This window comes from Sceloporus undulatus, chromosome 1, assembly GCF_019175285.1.
Source record: "Sceloporus undulatus isolate JIND9_A2432 ecotype Alabama chromosome 1, SceUnd_v1.1, whole genome shotgun sequence".
Lineage (NCBI taxonomy): Eukaryota > Metazoa > Chordata > Lepidosauria > Squamata > Phrynosomatidae > Sceloporus > Sceloporus undulatus.
Window position 1 is genome coordinate 188807251 of NC_056522.1, and position 22859 is coordinate 188830109.

General features: G+C 39.8%; 1 protein-coding gene across 5 annotated transcripts in view; it reads left to right on the forward strand.

The window, feature by feature from the left end:
* Window positions 1–22859, forward strand: part of RAPH1 (Ras association (RalGDS/AF-6) and pleckstrin homology domains 1) — a 77615-nt gene that overhangs the window by 23411 nt on the left and 31345 nt on the right. For 2 of the 5 annotated variants that reach the window (XM_042467370.1, XM_042467379.1), the window contains exons 2-4: window positions 8839–8964; window positions 10949–11054; window positions 11468–11988. In XM_042467370.1, coding sequence (XP_042323304.1) covers window positions 8839–8964; window positions 10949–11054; window positions 11468–11988 — 753 coding nt within the window. Of the gene's footprint in view, window positions 1–8838; window positions 8965–10948; window positions 11055–11467; window positions 11989–21324; window positions 21406–22859 lie in introns of all 5 variants that reach the window. The other 3 variants (XM_042467363.1, XM_042467353.1, XM_042467387.1) reach the window with 3 other exon arrangements.

Genomic DNA, 22859 nt, shown 5'->3' on the forward strand with positions numbered 1-22859 from the left:
AACAAAGTATTTCTCCTTGAAATTTACAAAAGATATCCAGGTTGAGATGTTACTGAGGTAAGAGGATCTTTGAAACTCAAGTAGCCTTGCAGGATGCTGGCAAGTTGGAATAGTGTGTGGTTGATAAGGCATCTCTCTTGTTGAATAAGAGCACCTTGAGTAACCAGTCACTGGCTGATAGATTTGTTTCTGTCTCCTAGACCTTTGAAGACCATTTCTTTCACCATAACCAAAGAAGCTCTAGATTAGAGATCTGCTTGAACTGGTCTGATAATGACCCGCTTTTCTCTTTGTTTGGTCATTCTGGCTGACCCAGATTACATGCTTCCACAAGTAAGTGGAAGATTTCTAAGCTGCTCCTGAAAAAATAAAAATAAATTAAAAACAAAAATCTCTAGAAATCTCTTTCTTGCGCAGTGACTGACCATAGCTTCTTCTTTAACTTCCTAGGTCAGACTGCTTCATGATTTCTCAGTCAGCTTTTCTGTTGCTCCACATTTCAGTAATTTTGCTTCCACCCATGAGTAAATTTCCATCTTCTCTCCCTCTCTTTTCCAGGTTATTTCAGATAGTAAGTGCATGGACAGAGCCAGTCTGCTTTCATTTTTGTATGTTGTATGCTTTGCAAGTGCTTAACACATAGCAATCTGGCCGACCTAGGCTGTTCTAAGTAGTCCCTTGTACAGCTTAAATCTCCATTTGGTTCACATTCCAATATTTTTTCCAGCCTCAATGTTGATTTTGACTTAACAGAATACTGAAAATAGCTATCCAATTCTCATAATTCACCATCTGCCAAACATTCTTCAGAAAGTATTAAACAAAGTATACTTTACATGGAGCAAGAGAATTTTGTGGCATCTGAAAGACTATTCATAGCATGAGCTTTCGTGCGCTTCAGCCCACTTCATCAGACACATGAAATTTTGCCTCAGCACTGTATATACATGTATTATAGGCAAGACACTTCATGTACCTTTTGAAGTGGACTCTAGTCCATGCCGGCTTATATTTTAGTACATTTGTTAGTTTTAAAGTGTTATAAGAGTCTGGCTTGCCTTTGCTATAACAAACTAGCATAGATACCCCTGTTGAAAATTGTTGCTCAGATGAGAGGATGCTTTCAACGAATTGAAGACTTTCTACTTATAGATTAACAGATAAGCTAATTTCCTCACAGGTGGAGGAGGGTTGATCATTCTTATGTATTGTCACTTCGGAAAATACAGTATCCAGATCCAATATTCTCCCTGCATTTTTACTTCATTCTACACTTTAGGGCTATTGCATGGTTGAGGGGGATGAGCAGTCCAACTACAGTGGCATCTGAAAGTGCTTAGGTTTTCAGTTGTGTTACAGTGTGCTAAGTTTCCATTTCTTACTGGTTCATTGAGTACTGGGTGTCTTCTGCTGAAAGTGTTGCTTGTCCAGTTTGTTTGATGTTATTCTGCTGACCAAAATTAATTAGTGCAAGTCAGCAAAGTTTGGTGTGTGGCTGAATGTGCCAGCCCCACTGTTCAGTGAAGGAATATTTCAGAGTTTGGCAACTTCCTGTTTTTTGACATCTGTTGCTGCATGTCCCTGCCAAAAACAGCATCCTACTTAAGGGATGGACAAGTAGATTTTAACTAACCCAGTCCCAACAAACATTGCTAATGTACAAAGTGTTAAGTATATATTTTAATTATATCGAAAGCAACTTATAACAACAAAAATCCTATGTGTTGGGAGACTTAAAGAAAATATGCCATCATTATTCAAGGTGCATTCATTTTGTTTCTCTCAGTAAAAGATTGACTTCCTTCCATAATGTCAAATATTGAGTGATTGCGGGGAATGCACTGGTTGTCTGTTTTAAAGCTGATTGCCAGGTGGCCATCTTAATTAATTTAATTATAATTTGTTTTATTTATATACCGCTATTCCAAAGATCATAGCGGTGAACAGCAAGTAAGCTAATTAGCAAGTAAGCTAATTTGCCCCCAACAGTCTGGGTACTCATTTTAGCTCCCTCCTCGGAAGGATGCAAGCCTGAGTCGAGCTTGGGCCCTTTTGCTGGTCTTGAACTCGCAACCTTGTGGTTTTGAGTGAATGGCTGCAGTACAGGCATTTAACCACTGCACCACCAGGGCTCCCTTGGCATTCACTCCATTAGCACATGAGATTGCATGTTGCATGGGCTAATGTTGGTATAGAAAAGCCATGATGTGGCTTTTCTGATTTTTTAAAATTGTTTCCTATGGAACAGGAAAGGGCACAGTATTACCATAACCACATCCCATTTATAGCTTCTGCTTTCTGAAGGGGTTTTAATGGGGAATCTATAATGGGCTATGAGGAGGTAGGTGATCTTTTCCATCTCAGGACAACTGATGGTGCTAAGGCTACAGATATAGCCTGATGCCATTTTGGAAAGTAGCTTGCTCCCAACATTGCAAACAGTTTCACTTCACCTCCACAACCAAAATTGAAATACACTGTACTAGTTACTTTACATGCTGCTTGCCATAATCAGATTTACCTCTGAGAATTCATTGCCTAGGAAAACCCTATGAAAATCATGGGCTTTCCATAAGTCAACAGATGTCTTGAAGACACATACTGCTGCTAATAATAATCCTAGTTGTGTTCCCTCATCATTAGAGAAACAGAATATGGATACATGGCCAGGGATTATTAACTTCAGGGCTACTGTCAGTCCTAGCAACATGTGTGCCTACTCCAGATTGTAAATTTATTTAAATGCATCAAAAAGATAGAACAAAGGATTTATTTATTTAGTTTCCGTTGAGGATATCTGTAGACCAGTGATAGTCTCCGGCAATTATTTTATGCTGTTTTGGCAACATTAATGATTACCTCCTTTTTACATGCAGTGTGTTCCTCCCTTTTATGAACATAACATTATTAATCAAGGAGAATTATTGACTTGGTTATAAACATCTTTTCCACAAAACAATAATTGGACTCTTCTTAACAAGGTAACAGCTGTCTCTTGCAGAAAACAAAAAACAACTAAATGCTCCCTACATACACATCCTGCCTGAACTTCCTTTTTATGCACCAGAAATAGCTCTGTGGTAGCGAAAGATTTATAGAACATCCATTTTTAGTGGGGTGCCACTAGTAACTTTCCTATTGCTCTAGTAAGAGAGCGATTCAAAGTGCATTAAGTGGTTTTAAAATGTATTGCTAGAACACTATTATAGTAATTGTTGCTGGTGTAACAACCACTTGGGTTCTCTGACTGATGTCCTTGTTCAAGAAATCAAGAACTAAACGATAAAGCTCTTCCTTTTCTTGGATTTGGCAAGCTGCTGCCGTGGGATTTGCAGGATGCAGGCATGAATAAAGATTTTACTGTGTTCGTTTTTCACTCTGCAGGCTTCAGATGTTCTTCTTGCTCATCTTACTGCCACTGTTCTAGGAATTTTTAGTGTCTTTTCCTCCACTTGCTTAAAGATAATCTACAGAGTAGTGGCTCTTTTTAGATTTCATGAAATTGGCTGGTGTTGTACTTAAATTTTCTTGCAGGTGCTGGAGGAGAATGTACTGGCTGTTCTGTTGAACTAAGCAAGCATTTTGGAATGAGAAGAGGATTCAAATGTATTCAGAAAGCAACACTTGCCCTAGACTTTTAAATCAATATAAATGATACCTTTTCTCAAGAACAGGTTCTTGCAGTAGGAGAGATGTTAAAATATTCTGTGTGGATGAATTATTAAATTGAAGTAGATGCAAACATTGATGGCAGTTTATAAATTAGATATAAAAATGCATTTCACACTATCTTGTCCTGATATAAATGACTTGTAGAAAGTGTATATTATATGTTCACATTTCTATGCCCCACTAGAATTTGTTTAATTTGTTGTCTAGACTTGGAAGCCTATGATTTTTCTCAGATCACTTTTGGAGGCAGGACTGTGCTGTCATATTTGAAGAACCAAACACTAGTCTTGTTTGAGTGCCACAAAAGTCAAAATTAGCTATGCTGCAATAAGAAAAAAGTTTGGTTTCCATACAGGGAGACACAGACACCTTTCTTTTTTGTGTGAACTGGAGAATATTGAATGGAACCATTCATTCAACAGCCAGATCTTGGGAGAAACAGCGATCTATGCTGCCTGAAGCAGGGACTTCATTCTGTGAAAATGCATCCCCTCCAACTGCTAGGCAATGATGCCCAATTTGGCTACTGACTCCTTTTACTTAGCACACTGTATGAAAATATGTCCCTCGTCTGTTAATATTTTTTTAATATAATATTTCTCTTCTTTTGTTTTCCGCCTACCTATGAAGCACTTGTGTATTTAACCTACCAATGGAGGCAGTTTCAATTATTATTATTCTTATTATTATTCTTATTATTATTATTATTAACCTTTATTTATAAAGCACTGTAAATTTACGCAGTGCTGTACATACAATCTTTTTAATTGGACGGTTCCCTGCCCTCAGGCTTACAATCTAACAAGACACGACACAAAAGGAGAAGGGAGTGGTGGTGGGGAAGGGACCTCTCTAGTAGCAAAATACATATAAAGTACATGGCAATACAGGAAATGATTCAATAAAACAGGCAACAAAAGAACATCAAATAGCAAGTGACAGTTATGCATGCCTGGGAACGCTTCCCTGAACAGGATGGTCTTCAACTCCATTTTGAAGCTGGTTAAAGAAGTGATGGCTCTTGCTTGCAGGGGAAGAAGGTTCCAGGAGTGAGGGGCAGCAAGCAAAAAGGGGCGAATCCGGGATGGGGCAGAGGAAATCCTGGGCTGGGACAGCAGACCTTGACTACCAGAATGGAGGGCCCTAGTGGGAAGGTGAGGAGAAAGAAGGTCTGATAAGTAAGGAGGGGCCAGCCCATGGAGGGCTTTAAACATCAACAGCAGGAGCTTGTACTGAATATGGAAAGGGAGGGGGAGCCAGTGAAGGGATGCCAACACAGGAGAGATGTGGTCAGAGCAGTGGGCGGATGTGGTAATGCGTGCAGCTGAATACTGGACAGAAATTAATGGACGGAGGTGAGAAAGAGGAAGCCCAGCCAGGAGGACGTTACAGTAATCAAGTCGTGAGATCACTAGGGCATGGACCAGGATCTTGGCAGAAGAGGCAGAGAGATATGGTTGGATTTTGGCAATATTGTACAAAAGGAATCTACAAGCCTTGGCTGTGGTCTGGATCTGAGGGATACACGACAGAGAAGAGTCAAAGATAAAACCAAGACTACGGGCTTGCTGGACTGGTTGAATAGAAATGTTGTCCACAGAGACAGAAAAGGAGTGTTGAGGGGGTGGACTTAGGAGGAAAGGCAAGAAGCTCCATCTTGGACATGTTGAGCTTCAAACGCCGATGGCGCATCCGCTACGAGACAGCTGTGAGACAAGAATGTTAAGTACAGTTTGCACCCTCCTCCCACATTCCATCTTAAGACAGAATACAGACATTAGCCACTCCCTGCCCCAGCTTTTTTCTTCTGAAACCCCACTATTTTGTGTGACCTTTGAGTTAGCCTTAATAACAGTGTTGTCTTAATACAGATTGTTACGTAAGTAGTTAGAGCACAGAGCATTTTTTGTACATTTAAACCATGTGCTGTCTTTCAGGACATGCACCAAGATGAATCACGTTGAGATACATTTGATGGATCAAGTTTAAAACACTTTTTTAAAAGAGGCAGCTTGGTTTTTAAGGCACAATCGAAAGCTTGGACCTTAAAGCTATAATTTCACAGAAAGGGACCTTAAACAGAATTACACAGTTCTGCGACCTCCTTTAGGGAGCCCCTGTCTCTTATGGCCACCTACCCAATTGGTTTTCCTGCTATGAACATGAATTATGTGTGTACAGGTGATGCATTATAAAACCTGGCCCCAAACATTTTTGTACCTTAAATTTGGTGTGGCAATGCACTGGTGACCAGTGCAGGTCATGGACCAATTGATGGTTCCAAACAGTGCTAAAGGTAAAAGAAATTCCAGAAGTTAAATTTGGAAGTAGCTAGTTCATGGAAGACTGTTTCCACCCACTCTAAATAGAGCTTTAGCTAGAAAAACTGCTTAATGTCACAAGAGAGTCTCCTAGATGCTAATACCGCCAACATTTCCACCGGAAACATTCATGCCAGGATCACTTCCAAGTTGCATGCTTGATCTTTCAAGGAAAATAGAAATGTGATCTAGTACTGGCTTTGCACCTTTGGGCTCAATGTTAACTGCGTTTAATTACAAATTAGGTTCAGGCCATAGTTACTGGAGCTAGCTTTTCTGAAGCCAGTTGTAATTAATATCAACCACAGTTCAGCCTAGATAACATGGCGAAAGCAGAATGCAGTGCTTGTGACCCCTGCTGCTGTTTGTATAGGAAAAGAAGGGGAAACATCAGAGCCCAGGGCTCATTGCAGTTCCTTCAGATTGCACCACCACCATCATCATTGTCTCCTTCACCACCTCCTCACAATAACTAAATAGCTGAACCCTCCAACCATGATCAACAAGGATAAAAACTTTAAAAACAAATGGTGGGTGGGGGGGAACATTACAATTCCTTTAGACATTCAGAGGGCAGTTGGAACGAGAGTATTTGAAAGCAGGATATTTTAAAGCCTTTGGCAGAATTTCTCAGTGTCTGAATAAAAGTAGTGGATGCCTTGCTCACTGTCCAAAGTAATTGTCTCTCAAAGGGTGCTCTCCTACTGGTTTGTGCACTTTCAAGTGCTCAGAGTTTGAATTTTGTTCAATATATTTTGCTACAGAAAATCTGTTCTTTTTATCTTGAGTTGTTGGCCTGTCCCTCTGTATGTCATAGGATTGTATTCATGCAAAACAGTCTTGTTTGAGATGCCTCCTTGGTTTCTTGGTCTTTTGTGAAGATGCCAAGCTACCTTATGTCCAGTCACTGGTCTATTTTACTGTTTATCTCCCATGAGTGACAGCAAAGGTTTCTGGGATTGACTTTTTCCCCAGCTCACCAGTCTGATTTCTTTGATTTGACTGACTCACATCAAGGGCAAAATGTGGTATATTGCATTTTTTATTGTGAGTGAATCTCAACAAATGAATTTTTTGTTTTTAGAGTAATATTGAGTAGGTTTTTTACCAGTTCATAAATTGTGAGGGAGGTAGCTAGTATAGTCTGATGCCTGTGTGCAGAAGCTACAACATTCCTGTTTCATATTGTATCTTAGCCATAAACCTATCAAGCGCCCTTAGGCCAACTAATCTTCACGGATTATAAAGTATTCTGGGACAATATATGTAGAGTGCTTTGAATGTCCCATAAGTGACAGCAAACTTCATGTTAACTCTAGGTTTTATTAAAAACATAAATTTGTATAGTTGTTTTATTGGAATTTTATTGGAATTTCTCAGAATGTATTGACCCTGTGAAATTCATGGGGTCACCATAAGCCAACAAGTGATTTGAGAGCATATGACCATGTATGTATACTGAAGTAATTTTTCAGTTGAGAAACTCAGGATTGACTACTTGGAAAACCTTCAGCAGCATTTACTGTTTAATAACAAAACTTTGCATAGGTTATAGGGATAGCATCATCTGGATTGTATAATAACACATAACTGACTTCCTGTTGAATAGTCTCCATAATTCTCTTGAGAGAAAAGAAGATGGGTAAAAGTATTTTCCACTTCACTTTCCAGTAAAAGCAATTGCTTTTTAAAAAATTTCATGGAAAGAGTATGTTGTGCACACCATTACTGAAGGTATTTGGACACCTTCCAGGCCATATAAGCAGTATTTCTGTAAGTAGAAGTATACTTAGCTATCTGAGAATGCACATTTCTTTGTTTGCTGTATTGTACAATTTATGGTCAGCTCATAATCTCTGTGCTATCATTTTTTTCCTGTGCAAAATCAGTTGGTGGAAAATCAACAGCTACTAACCTGAGTAAAGTCGTGATGCATGCTGGGATTCTGGAAAGGTTTTCGTTGGGTTTCTACTCATTAGGAAAAATGGCTTGTATAGACTCATTTTGGAAGCATGTTTTCTTAATCTGCCGATATAAACCTACGGGTTCTTCTCAAGAAAAGATGTTGCCTTCCTGTCTTTTTCTTCTGCTTTTTCTTCTCTTGTAGAAGGCCATACATGGCCAACTCTTGATTTAAAGCATTAGGTTGTGGTTCACTCTTTCTGGAGATATATTAACACAAGATGAACTTTCAAATCAGCCTGTTTTATATTTTTCACATTGGGTGCAACTTGGAACCCCATAAATAGTGACGTTGAAGTTTTTTATACAATGCAAATGTTTTGGGGATTCATGATGACTCCCTGTTGTAGCCATCATATTTTCCTTGTTAGAACACATTAAAAAAACAGATCTGTTCGATAAAAGGAAGAGAATGTCAATAAAATATTGGCATATACATTCATGTAATAACACTTTGAATGAGAGAGGGGTTAATCTGTATTTGTTTCCCGTTAGAATGTGTTCCATAACCATTATTTTATCTGGCATTGCAGATTGTTCAGAGTTTCAAGCAATACCTGTGGGATCTTTCCAATTCAGAGACTGAGGGCCCGAACAGACAGGTCAAAATAAAGCTGCTTCGGGTCACTTTGGAGGTATGCTGTTTAAATAATGCATGTGTGTCATTTAAACAGCATATCTCTGAAGCAGCTTTATTTTGGCCTTTCTGTTCAGGCCCTCAGTCTCTGAAGACCCAGTAACACTTCAAACATAACTGATTGCAGGGGTCATTTATTTATAAAGAAATGTTAGGAAGAGGATCGAGCATTAGTATTCTTGTGAGGTAATATACTGTAATATACAGTGGACTTGCCTTTAAATCTTCATTTGTTTTTTCTCTTAGATGGAGCAGCTATCTGATGAAGAACTTGATCATGGTGCAGAAGAAGACAGTGATAAAGAAGATCAGGATTTGGACAAGATGTTTGGGGCCTGGCTGGGAGAGTTAGACAAACTCACACAGGTTAAAGTCTGTCTCCAATACTTTTGGCATTTCGTAGCAAAGGAAGTCACATTTAATTTAGTATGATATGCCGCTGTTTGCTGTTGTCAACTGGTCATACCAGCAAGAGGGAGTAATACTGATATGTGCAATTCCTCACTGTACTACTGGGCAGGTGACAGAATGATAAATTGACATCTCTGATGTTTATTCCATGTAACATAGTGATATTCCAGTTGGTTGTGGCAGAAGATAGGTAGAATGATGTTTCTGAAATGTAAGAAGGGGTAAAACTCGTTCAGAAGGTGATACTAGATGTTAACTTTGACTTAAAATATTGTAGCTTGCTTCTGATGAATGGATGAACTGGGATGCCAAAATAGCATTTGTAATCTTCTAAAAATGGGAATTATGGAAAAGAGTACTTGATAATCTGACAGTTGTTAATCTTGCCACTTTATATTGACTTTGATGAAAATATTGTTGTCATGTGAGTTGGTAATGGACTCTTTATTTTTTTTCCATCTTGCATTTCATCAAAAATCCGTATGTCCAGAATTGCTATATGATGATAAAATTTCTGCTAGAATCCTAAAAGTATAAATTTACAAATGTTCTTATTCTGTGAGTACATAGTTGATTTGGGGTTTCAATTTACACTTCTTGTATGTCTTCAGTGAAGCATATGGATTAGGAATTGCAAAATGGGTGTAAATCTTTCAGTATCTGGATATGTTAACTTGAAATGGTAAAGAAGCATACCACATATTCTTGACTATATGTCGATGTCCTGTATGAGTCGAGGGCAGGTTTGGGGACCAAAGTTAGGGATTTTGCCTTTCCTCAGCTTGGCTGTCCTTTTAGAGGACCTCGGGAGGACACTCAAGCTAAGGAAGGATGGGGAAGCAAATGTTTGCCTCCCAAGCCCTTCCTTAGCCCAGCTATCCCTTCCAGAGGCAGCCAGGCTGAGGAAGATGCTTGAGGAGCAAGCCTATTACAGTAATACCCCGTATATAAGCTGACCCAGGTTTTTGTGTCACTTTTTGGGCATAAATTACTCAATCTATAGTCAAGCATATACAGTAGATTGTGAAGAAAGTTGTAGCTATTGACTTGCATAGAGTGGTAAACCATAGTCACTGAGAATTCTGCCTCATTTGTGATGAATGTGGATCTTTTTACTGCTCATTTGTTCCTGCTTGGTTTCTACTGCCAGTGGGAGTAACTAAATAAAACAACCTCAATCTCTTGCTGTGATATGAGACTCATGGTTTGTCCCTCCCAAATAAAGTAGAAATCAGAATCTCAGTTCATAAGTCCTGTTAAACAAGCCAGTGCTGTCTGATTTTTTCAACTGCTCCCACTGGTAGGAGGGACTACTCAGCTTCTCATTACGAATAAGCCATTTTGGCTTAATGCTGCATTCAGCATAGTGGGCTTAATGCCCACTATTTGTTAAATTGGTATTTGATTATAATGGGCTATTCTCAGTTCACTCTTTCTTTTTTTGTAACTTCCATGGTAATATTCAGTGAATATGTCATTGTACTATAGTAAGCTACACTAGAGACTATGTTTTCCTTGGTTGGTATTAATTTGTTCTTGACTAGATTGACTGCACTGGTGCCCATTAAAATGTTTACTGGCAAGTATATATAAGAAAAAGATACAGTGGGCCCTCCCCTTACGCGGGGGGTCTGTTCCCAGTCCCCCTGTGTAAGGGGAAATCCACGTATGCTTACATCCCATTGGAAACAATGGGGTGCGTGTATGTGGCGGTGCAGACACAGGCACCATTGTTTTTCTTGTCATGGGGCTTCTGCGTAAGCTGGAAGCCATGAATAGTGCACCCCTATCTGGTGCAGGCGCACTGTACATTTAAATTTAAATGACACAGGCATTTAAATGATTATTTGCTCGAATGTGTTCATTTATGTTTTAAACATTTTGTTCATTTATGTTTTACACTACTTTAACTTATTTTGCTTGTTCTTCCCATTTCTTTATTTAGAGTCTGGATACAGACAAACCCATGGAACCTGTAAAAAGATCCCCTCTTCGCCAAGAAACTAACATTGCCAACTTCTCCTATCGCTTTTCTATGTACAATATCAATGGTAAGATGGTTTACTAAACGGACTTTCAATAAAGAAGAAAATTCTTTGAATTAAGATGCTCCTCATACAAAAGAGTGTGCATGTATACATGTGTGTGTGTATTAAAATCTAGGATTTTTTATAAAATACAGTGGGCCTGCTGTATCAGCAGGCCATCCACAGAGTGGAACATTGCCTCATCAGTGGCAGCGTGGGCACACTGATACAGACATGCAATGTCATTGACGTTGACTAATACGGTTTCTGTGACAGACCCTCAGTTTCTCATCAGACATCGGTGTAGATAGGAAATTTGAAAATCGCTGCCATAGATTGACTAAGTAAGCTCAGCAGTAGAACAGTGAAGTGTTTAACACAGTTGAACATAGCAGTAGAATTTTGGTTGTTGACCTTATTCTTCTTGTTCATTACAGAAGCCTTGAATCAAGGAGAATCAGTGGATCTTGATGCCCTCATGGCCGATCTTTGTTCCATAGAGCAGGAGCTCAGTAGCATTGGATCACAGTCAGCAAACAGTATGTCAATGAAGCGCTTTGCCACAGATGGAAAAACAGCTCAGAAACCACCTGGTGGTGGTCGAGTGGCTGCCAAACACAGCAGTATGAAAGGATTATCATCATCAAGTAGGGTAACAAAGCCTTCACATGCCATCTTTTCTCTGGATGATATTACTGCACAATTAGAGAAGGCATCTCTTAGCATGGATGAAGCTGCTCAGCAACCTGTAATGGAAGACAGTAAGCCTGTTGTTGCTACACAGCATAGAAGAACAGCATCGGCAGGTACTGTGAGTGATGCTGAAGTCCGTTCTATCAGTAATTCCTCCCGCTCTAGCATCACGTCTGCAGCCTCTAGTATGGACTCCCTAGACATCGATAAGGTGACAAGACCCCAGGAACTGGATTTGACTCAACAAGGGCAGCCTGTTAGTGAGGTAAAGTATAATTTATTCTTCATAGTAATTAAGCTTTTAAAATACAACTCATTCGTTCATCCCAGTGACTTTGTAAAATGTGTTTTATATACATTTCAAACATTTTTGGAACAGAATGCCATCTTCCTGTCTGATCATCTTACTTTCACATTGCATATTGAACACTGAAGTATTCAAACATTTGTGTAAATGGTCAGGGCTATATAATATAAACAGCAAAGTGACAGAATTTATATTGATTCCTTGGCCAGAGCTAGTACACTTCATCTTAAAACAGTAACCATCTTAATGCCACTGTCTTTGTACAGGTGCAAAGACAGCAAAAGCTTCCACAAGGGTAACTGGACATCCATTCCTCTCCTGTGAAGCTTCATTGGTACAGGAACATGTTAGACCTATTCTTAGCTCTTACGCTGGGCATTTGGTGCGTTATATCACTGCACTGCTTTCTAATACAAACTGATGTAGCTTGAGGGTCTTGCACTTTCCAACTGCTCAAGGAACAGAGTTGTAAACAAGGAAATGTTCATAGCCCCCATTCTGTGAAGATGGGCAGGGTATGATCAAAACCTCATACAGGAGAAACCATTTTGGATAGACGGTGAACTTTGAAACTAACAGTGAGGACCTTCAGCAAGGGAGAACACTTTAAAATAACAAAGACCAGATGCATGTGGTTAAAAGGGAAAAGATGCAGTAAACAGAGGAGTCTGAGAGAGTGGTTTCCAAAGAAAGGGTAGGTGGAAAAGTCTGAAGTCTGCACATTCAAACATGCACATTCTTTTTTGTGCATAAAACAAATATAGGTGTAATGTGGCCAAATTAGACATTTCTAGGAATGTACACAGCTGGCATCCTAGCTTTAACCATGCAGATGCATACTTGATCACCATAGAAATCTGGAACCTCAGACTCAAGGGTGAATCTAGAGGTACTGTATACCCACACTGCATATATGCCTTTTCAGGGCGAGTGTAATCCCATCCAAGACTAGTTGAATCCCTATTCTTTGATTTGCATTTCAGATGACCACGAGTACTCTTGTCTTGTCTGGATTAAACTTCGTTTACCCTTATTTAGGCCATTTACTGCTAGATATCAGTTTAGCATATATACAACTTTCTTGAAGGTGGTGTAAAAGAGAAATAGAGCTGGGTGTCATCAACATCCTGATAACACCTGCCCCCAAACTCTAGATGACCTCTCCTAGTAATTTTATGTATATGTTAAATAACATGTGGGGCTAAACAGAACCCTGAGGTGCACCGCAAGCCAATAGCCAAGTAGTCCAACAGGAGTTCTCTGGCATCACCTTCTGATTTCCCCTCTAGAAAAGGATGGGGACACTGTAAAACACTGCCTCTTAAGTCCCATCTCAGGGAAGCAACCCATGGTTGATGATAATGAACGCTGTCTAGAGATCTAAGAGCACCAAGAGGGACATATTTCTCAATAATAATAATAATAATAATAATAATAATAATAATAATAATAATAATAATAATAATAATAATGTTTATTTATATAACACCATAAATTTACATGGCATTTGCAGAGATTAATTAGTTAATTAGACATTTCCCTGCCCTCAGGCTTACAATCTAAAAAGTCATGTCACAAAAGGAGAAGGGAATGGCAGTGGGGAAGGGAACTACGTCCAGTGTTTCTTCTCTCTCTCTGAGGCCTGGACCTCTCCTGTCCAGTTCTTATAATGAGGCTGAAGTCAATAGAAGAAATTTTTTTTCAGTACGCATCTCGCAACAGCCTTTTTCAGGCATGTTGGGACTCTGCCTTGCTTTAAAGTGGTACTGACCACTCCCATTACTCACTCTGTCCCACCTACAGTCTATTTCATTTGCCAAGAGATATATGTGTTGGATCTCACCTCTCCAAGGATCTTGTTCACATCCTTGGGTTTAAAAAGTATCTGTTGGACAAATAGAGACTAAAGTTACATGCAACAAAACTGTGTCAACTATAGCATCCATGCTGGTTTGAATCCAAGGTGCTTTATATTCAGAGTTCTGGGCAAAACTTTTCTGTATGGCTGTTGTTCTCAGTTCTCTTGTGCGTCAGGTTATGAAAGACCAATAGCTACTTGAAACTGATGGCTCTTTGCAAATATTGGTGGCATAGAAAAAGTATTTTAATTTTGGTGCCCACACTGCCATGGCACAAGACTTTGAATAGCTGTAACCCAGCTATTGTACCTGCTCTAGGTCGTCTGTCAACATCCCTCTAGTTGCCGTCCTACTGATTTCATTACTGACAGCTCCTTGGAGAACCTAGGGAATGGTTTAGCTCCATTCAATGAGAGGAAAATCCCCCTGAAACCATCAAGAAACCATACAGATCTATTACTATAAATACACCTGTATAAGTCTACAAATTTAGGTCAAAGTATTGCCCAAAAAAGCAAGAGTCAACTTATCCATTGGTCAATATAAGTACTGTTCTTCAACTCTTATAAAGCAAGGAATCATCCTCTGGTGGAAGGCAAGAGTATAATCTATCCTGAAAACACTGTCCCCCTCTATTCTCTCATCCATCCAGTCTTTAATATGAATACAAACTGTTATGCCTGCTGGAATTTTGTAAGTTGTTTGACATTATTTTCCTTTGCTTCATCCTTTAGATCCTTTGTTACATATCCTTAAGTTTTATCCTTGACTTATCCTTTGGTCATTTTTGGCTCCAAAACCTGCCTTCGACTTATGCATGAGGTCGACTTATAGTCAAGTATATACTGTAATCACCTGAAGCAAATTATCTTAATTGGCTCCCCATCCTTGCTGAAGTTCTGAGTTCCACCAAGTCTAAACTTTACCAAGAAATGACCTGCACATGAAACCAGTAAGCGCCTCCATTCTAGGTCACCGCCATCCCATTCAGCACAAAAAACAATGTCTACACTGTGTACCCGGCAACATGAGCAGGGCTAGATACCATTTGGAAAAGACCCATAGTTGTCATGGCCATGAAATCCTGAGCCACTCCTGACAGGGGAGGCACAAGTCCCAGAGCACTATTAGCATAGGAGACTCCAAACCTCCAGGACCACTCCAGTTAGCTCAGGAAGAGGTATTACTGAGCAATACACTAGCCAACTCCCTAACCTGTTCCAACCACCCACTTTCAAAACCTGCAGAATGTAGAATGGGGGGTGGAATTTTGATACACTCTGCAACTCCACCTCCAAGGCCCCCAGTTCCCACTTGCTGCTACTGGACAGAGAACCCTGGTGGACAAAGCTGAGAGAGATATGTCTCCATCCTACTCCTCCCTCCAACTATGTCTTTGTAGTACAGGCCAGGTCCACCTGCTCATCCAGGATCAAGTCTTTAATGACAGTTGTTTTTTCATTTACCAAACTGGCCTTTGGCACCAGTATTTTCAACCCAGGGGGACTGTTACCATAGTTATCCAGCCTGTTTGAACTGTGTGGGAATCACCAACACTGCAGTGTGAACATTTCCCTTAAGGTCGCAAAACTCTCTCTGCTCTGTATGACTGTGACACCTGCTCTAGAAGCCTAATAATCTCTCTGCCTCCTGCCACCCCTCAGCAATACACAAGTGCTTTGTTGACAATACGATCCAAAAGAATGGCCAGCAACTTATTCTGGCAGAGAGGTGTGAATAAGCAGGTAGTTTTCCTCCCTTCCCTAAAACAGCTGAACAGAGGTAGTATAAGGGTGAAGCTGAACTGATTTCTCCAAGAGGACATTCACCCATTGTGATTTCTCCTGATAGTAGTGGCCCTCACCTCTGCAGGAGTCTCATGGATATCCCCCATTCCAAGTAGCTAACACAATCAAGTTGGAGGACCCACTGGCTGGGCATCAGTCTTACAAAGAGACAGTCACACGTAGACATAACTGAAGGAGTCCCAGAATGAAGGAAAGAGTTGCTGATGAAAACTAGGTATCATACTGGCAGGTTCCCTCTTGTTCACCCATATACTATATTCATGGTCCTTCCTATCTCTGTGTGGGGTGCTGTAAATCCCACAGAAGAGATATGTTTCTTAACAGATTTTTTGTTGTTTCTCATTTTATTTTTATTTTTAAAAACTCGTTGTCTATAATATATGGGATTAATTTATGTTATGAGAGTTAAGTGATGACAAACCACAGTCAAAATGTCTTGACATTCTTGACAAATGTATAAATGGAGGCAATTGATTTCTCCTAGGAACTTTTCTGATGCATTCTGTATTAGCCACTATGTAAGATAAAATGTCAAACTGGAGGACTCTTTGTTCAAATCATGTACTATTAGTTTTCAAATTTAAACAAAAAATGCAATATAATGGCATAAGTTAATGGATAAGTTAAATTTAAGGAACATTTTAACAGAAGTTATAACATTTCCATGATAGTGATCGTGGAAAAAAGTTTTCCTGCACTTTCTCTGAAAGCCCCTCTTCCCCTGCCTTTCTGAGAGGTTCCTGAGTAGTGGGAAATGGGGCATGACAAAGTGGAGCTGCTAATAACTGGATGGAGTTCTGACCAATTTGAGGTGAATTTCCACTCCCTCCCCCAAGCTCTTTATTGAATTCATAACCCTAGCTTCCCAGTGGGCAAACACTGTGATAATGACCTGCACAAGTCAAAGTGTGATTTGGTGTTTTGGAAAATGGCCTGGTTTATTTTGGACTGATTTGGGAACTGTCAAATTCAACCTAGGTTCTAAATCAAGTTGAGAGTCACGACTCCAAAGTTTGTGCCTTTCTTTGGCTACGGTAGGGGAAAATGTTTGTAATACTGTTCTTTCTGTTGGTGTTAGATGGAAACACACATACAAACTGCAGTCCCTAAAAGGCAGAAGATTTTATTCTGTATATACCGTTTAAAACATAATAATAGTTATTATTATTGTTATAGAATTATGTCAATCATTTTTTTTTAAATTCTTGAGACAGCAGAGTCACTCAATCCTGCTCAAAATTGAGTAGTCAGAAGGCAGGGACTGGAGTGTCATGTGGAAGTAGACATAGTATGCTAAGTGTCCCTCTAACCTTTAAAACCCACAAAATTTTAACCAAGCCAATGTCTTGGAGTGAAGCAAGTACAGCCTTCCCCCTGCAAAAAGACAGTTTTCACTACTACTATAGATCACAAACTTAATCAGTGAGCCATAATACCTGATGGAGTCCATTGGGTTGATTTAAGGGAAAACAAACATCTTGATGTGTTTTGCAAGTTGCTGTCACACCACACTTCTACCTATCTACACTAGGGAAAGTGTGATCTTGTCTGCAGAAGACAGAACTTTTATGGCCCCCAAAGTCCCTTCTGGGACTGAGTCATAAAAGCGTGATCCAGAATCTGATCCAGAGTCCCCAGACTTCCTGCAGATGGCATAGTTTGGGTATTCCACCTCCAGAACCCCACTCCCTGCTTCCCCAAAATGGCAGCAAGAAGTGACATTATGGCCAGAATCCTATTGGGCAGTTACAAATGTGCACCCTAGAGTTACACACTTGTGACTGCAGGGATGTAGCCAGGATTTTGGGAAAGCGGGGGGGGGGGGTCCAGAATAAGTGACACCATTATAATGGTGCTTGGGTGCAGCGGCACACACCATTCATTGTATCTAACAGAAGGGGGGTCCGGACCCTACAGGACCACCACCACCCTTGGCTACATCCCTGGTGACTCTTTCATATTCATGATCCTTATATAGCCCCTGTTTTGGGGGCTACATAGGGACTGTGAAAATCCTCTTGCCTTCACTTACCGGGAAGCAGCCACTGCAGTTGATGGAAGTCCATTCCCCTGTCAGATCAGGAAGCAAGTGCCTGACAGTTCCACCTCTTCACTCGTACAAGTGATCTTCAGCCCAAGGCAGAATTGTGACTCAGGTCCAGCTTCTGCCTGTCACACTGGAGATCACTCATTGGAAGGTGTGCGGTGTTTCCTATTTTTGTATTCCAACCACCTGGGGTTGAAAACAAGCCCTGTTTTGGTGTGTGATCCGTCTCCTCCTTGATTCTAGCACAGAATCTTTCAATTTCTTCTTCTTCTGCCTTTGTAGTTGGAGGATAAACTTGGATTATGGTTATATTTATAGGTTTCCCTGAAGTCTTATTGATATGATTCAGTCAGACTTTGCATTATATGTTTTAACTGTTTTTGCTGCCTCTCTCCTCGCTATTAATGCCACCCCATTTCCTGTTACATTTTCATTTCCTGAGTAAAACACTGTGTAATTATCTGATTCAAAATGTCCCATTCCTGTCAACTCCCAAGTTTTGCAATGTTGATACATTCAGTTTCTTGTTTTACTGTATCTGCCATTACTAGGTGTTTACGCATATGTAAATCTTCCAACATGATTCCAGTTGCTATGATTTTCAGTGTCCCTTTACTTCATATAAAATATTTTTGGCTTAGTTCATATCTATGATACCAATTTCATTTAGTGATAATTGTTGAGTGTTGTAGTTATGCTAATGTTCACAGCGTATAGCTCCAGTTATTTTTAAAGCTTCATCCTCCCAAGAATCAAGAGTAGCAGAGGAAAAAAATCCAGTGTTTTGTTTCACTGGTAAATTGGAAATAAAGTAATATTAGTGTGATTCCTGTAACTGTTCTCTTCATATGTATGGACAGACTTAAATTACTCTGAATCATGATGTTATTCCTTTCTGTTTGGGTCATGGTCTGCCAGGTCACATATGGCTTACTAAAACTTCCAGCAATCTAAATTCCATTTTAGTCAACAGAATTGCAAACGACAGTCAGCTTTGTGAATTGGAAATCATCCATTTAAGCCAGGGTGTTGTAGCATAGTGGTTTGAGTGTTGGATTGAGACACTTGGAAGGCCAGGATTTGAACTACCACTCAGCCATGAAAACCCAGTGACCAGCCTTGGGCAAATCACTTTCTCTCAACCTCAGAGGAAGGTGAAGACAACCCCCTTCTGACAAATCCTGCCAAAAAAATCCTGTCATAGGTTCATTTTAAGGTTGTCATTAGTCAGAAATGATTTGAAGGCACACAACAACAACAAAATCTCTTTCCTGTAACTATAAAATAATTTAAAAGTCAGACCAATAGTGTTTCGACCATATTGTTATTTGCACAGTGATCACTAATTATTAGTATGAAGTGTTATAAAAAGCAATTATTAGTATCAACTATCATAAAAATTATTTATATAAGAGCATAGTTTTTAAAAAAATAATTTCTGTATTGATAATTGGTAATTTAAACCAAACTGTTTTTTGTGTAGGGATTCTTCCATATGTAACTCCTTAAGCAGAACACTCCTTTTCAAAATGCACAGAAGTTATGATAGTTCACCATAAGCAGTGGGAGGTTTTGTGTGTGTTAATTCAGAAGAAAAATATAGAATATTTATCAGCAATGATCTTGAAGTATTATTTTGGCCTGCAGCATTGGCAGCATAAATATCAGCAGCTTAGCATCTGTTATTTCTGGAACAAAAATGAAAGCAAAGCTTTCACTCTTCCATTGGAACAGGTCCAGCAGAGTTATTCAAAGTAGCCTAAACTCGTAATTAAAGTCTTGTATATGCACTACAGGTTTCAGGAAAGGGAAATAATAATCATAAGTGTGGTTTAAGAAGATCCAATCCCATATTCAGAAATATTAGTCACATCTCTGAAGTACTTATTGAACTGATTTTTAGAAATCTCCAAATATTTTTCAGTAACATAATTTTGATAAACATAATCCATATAGAATGCCTCTATGCACTGGACTCTTAAACCACAAACCAGCATCTTTGGACATGATTTTTTCCTTTGCTGCATTCAGCGCGGACGTTGCATTTTTGTGTGTGTTTGGACTTTAATTTGGCATATATAAAACTGGGTTTTAGCCATCATATATGCAAATATGATACACAAATTCAGCTACTGGCTCACAAATGAGCAGTGGAATAGCATTTAATTGAATAGTTCCAAGATAATATCCTTAAGACTAACATCTTTCTCCGAACAAAAATTGCCTTGCAGCATTTCATGGCTATTGTGTGTGAGAAAGTACTTAACTATTTTATGCCAAATTATTATTTCATTATATGCCACCTTTCCACACACAATATTGCCCAAGGTGAATAAAAACAAACAGAATAAAACAGAACACAGAACAGTATATACAGTAAAACAAGCCAGTGAAAAAGGAAACAGATCAATAAATCAGCCAATTAAAATCCAACAGCTGCAGCTGATAAGAGATTATCTTGGAACACCAAAGGCTCATCGGAATAAAATGGTCTTTGTGTGTGGTCAGAAAATCATCAGAGATGGAGCTAAAACAGGGCTTCGCTTTCTTAGAGAGCCCAAATGTCAACCATATGAGTTTGGAGTAAAATATTTATTATTTATTCTGTATTTCTTTTCAGAGCCCAAACAAGGAAACATACAAATACAGTATGTATAAAGGCATGTAGCAAGAATCAATTTAAAATTCATTACAGAAGCAGTAAAACACAATACAAACAGCAGACAGAAAAAGAAAGTACTGGATAGGTTTCCTGTACATTAATTGATTCATTCTGATTCTTCATTCATTGGTAGTGCTTCTAAATAAAGAACAAAGGGATGAGTGGAACAGTAAAGACTATCTTGCAGCTCAATCCTAACTCCACCAAAGAATGATATCTTTATTGAGCCAACCAAAATGCACAATTACATGTTGCAAGCTTTCAAAGCACCACTGGCTTCTTCATCAGGCAAGGTGTTAGAAAGGGGGGGGAATGAAGATGTTAGTCATGGGCCTGCATTTTGCTGTTTTACTTTCAGGATGGTATTACTTTCAGGCTGGAACCTCCTCCTTCTGGCCATGTGGTCAGTGGGAGATTCTCAAAGTCCAAGAAATGTAACATCTATTTGCAAAACAGAAAAGATGCTTCTTTGTAATCTAACATGCCTCCATCCTTTGTGAAGCCCAGGCCCCTTTTGTTAAGTGGAGGACACTGAATTTATCTCATCAGTCCTAAATAGATTTAAAGTGAAATCCCATGTATATCCCTATCCTGTGTGTTTCAACAGTTGGCTTAAGAGACAGCACAAACTTTGGTTTTACCTAGAATTTGGTTATGGTGACTGTTCTGTCTTCATTGTTGAATGAAACTGTGAAGTTGTATATTAGAAAATATGACAAAGAGTGAAAATAAATACATATTTTCCTTAAAATGGTAACTCTATAAAAAACAACTCATAGAGTCTGCAAGGATGATGTGTGCTGGTCAATATATTTAATTCACATTACCATTCCTTGCCCCTATCCTGCATGATAGTAAATTGCTCCTCCCCCCATTCTTTTCTCCTTCCCCTTTCTTCTTCCTCTGACATTTTCACAGCATATTGTTTCTATGGAACATTCCAGCAAGCAAGCCAGACGTCACATTGACTTTTCTGAAGAAGAGGCCGAATTGGCTCCTGTAAGTTTTTGGTAGGGTGTGTGTCTGTCTGTGTGCATCTGCATGTTGTAGTTCCTTTATAGACAATGTATAGAGGAAGAAACCTGCAGTATGGGTTCCACTAGTACAAGCTGCATTAAACCCAACAGAAAGGTCAAATGCACATTGGAAGAAACAGAGCAATCAGCTCAGTTTACTCTGAAACAAAATTAAAAGCCTATGCAAGAGGACATAAAACAGAGAAAATGCTTTCCAGAGCTGGAGTTTCATTCTTGAAAGAGCTTGATATCGACTACTTGTCTGATCTACATTGACAGAGACATGCTGAGAAAGATTTATCTAGCTAGTCATAGGCAGGTTTGTATGGGACCAGTCCTTGACAAAGGTTACAACTCAGTAACTCTTGCATACTCAGTCCCAGTTAATCACATAGGCCAAGCCTCTACATTGCAGTTGTGTAGTGTAAATTTATGCCATGAAGCTGCGCAGTGGTTACCACCGCTGTTATGAGTGCCAGTATTGCACAATCAGTTGTGTATTTGTCAGTGTGCTTACTTATTTTCCATTGGCCAATGAGGGGGTTGCATGGCAGTCACTTGCTAATTAAATTGTGATTCAGACTTCCTCCTCAGTGAATCAAGAGGTACAGTGGTACCTCGGGATACGAAATACCCAGGTTATGAATTTTTCGGGATACGAAAAAATCCCATAGGGATTTATTGTTTCGGGTTACGAAAGTTTTTTCGGGTTACGAAAAAACTCCGGCGCTATTTTAAATGGAGCCGCGGCAGAGCCGCGACTTTTTCCCCATTAGCGCCTATGGGTTTTCGGCTTACGAAGGCTTTTCGGGTTACGAAAGCGGCCGCGGAACGAATTATTTTCGTAACCCGAGGCACCACTGTAATTTGGTGAAGATACTAACAAATAGTTACACACCATACATGACCATGCAACCATATGTACACCAGTAACACTTGCACAACCATGAACTGAGTATGACAATTGCACAATGCCTGGAAAGATGCAAAAGGGAACTGGGGCCCGTTACAAACGGGCATAAAGTACGGACTGGGTCCATATTAGGATTGGAAAGGGGCGTCACTTCCGGACGCCCCTAACCCTAATACGGACCAAGTCCGTACAAAATGGCGGCGCCCGTTCCATACGGGAGCCGCCATCTTTACGTAGCGGACGCATTGCATCCACACGTCACGCAACGCATATGATGCTGAGAGTGCGCCATTGGCGCCTCGCAACATCATATCTGCGCCGCAAAGAGAAGCGCCATTTTGGCGCTTATTTCCAGCGCGGAGGAGTCTTGCGGTTTGGACGCTGGGGCTCCTCCGCGCTGCAAATGAAGGCGGCGGCAGACCGCCCCTTCTGGGCAGTCTGTAACGTGCCTTAGACTTCATTTAGCCTCCGAAATAACAAGAAAATCTTAAGCCTGTGAATGTTTTGATAGTTTATATTTCAGT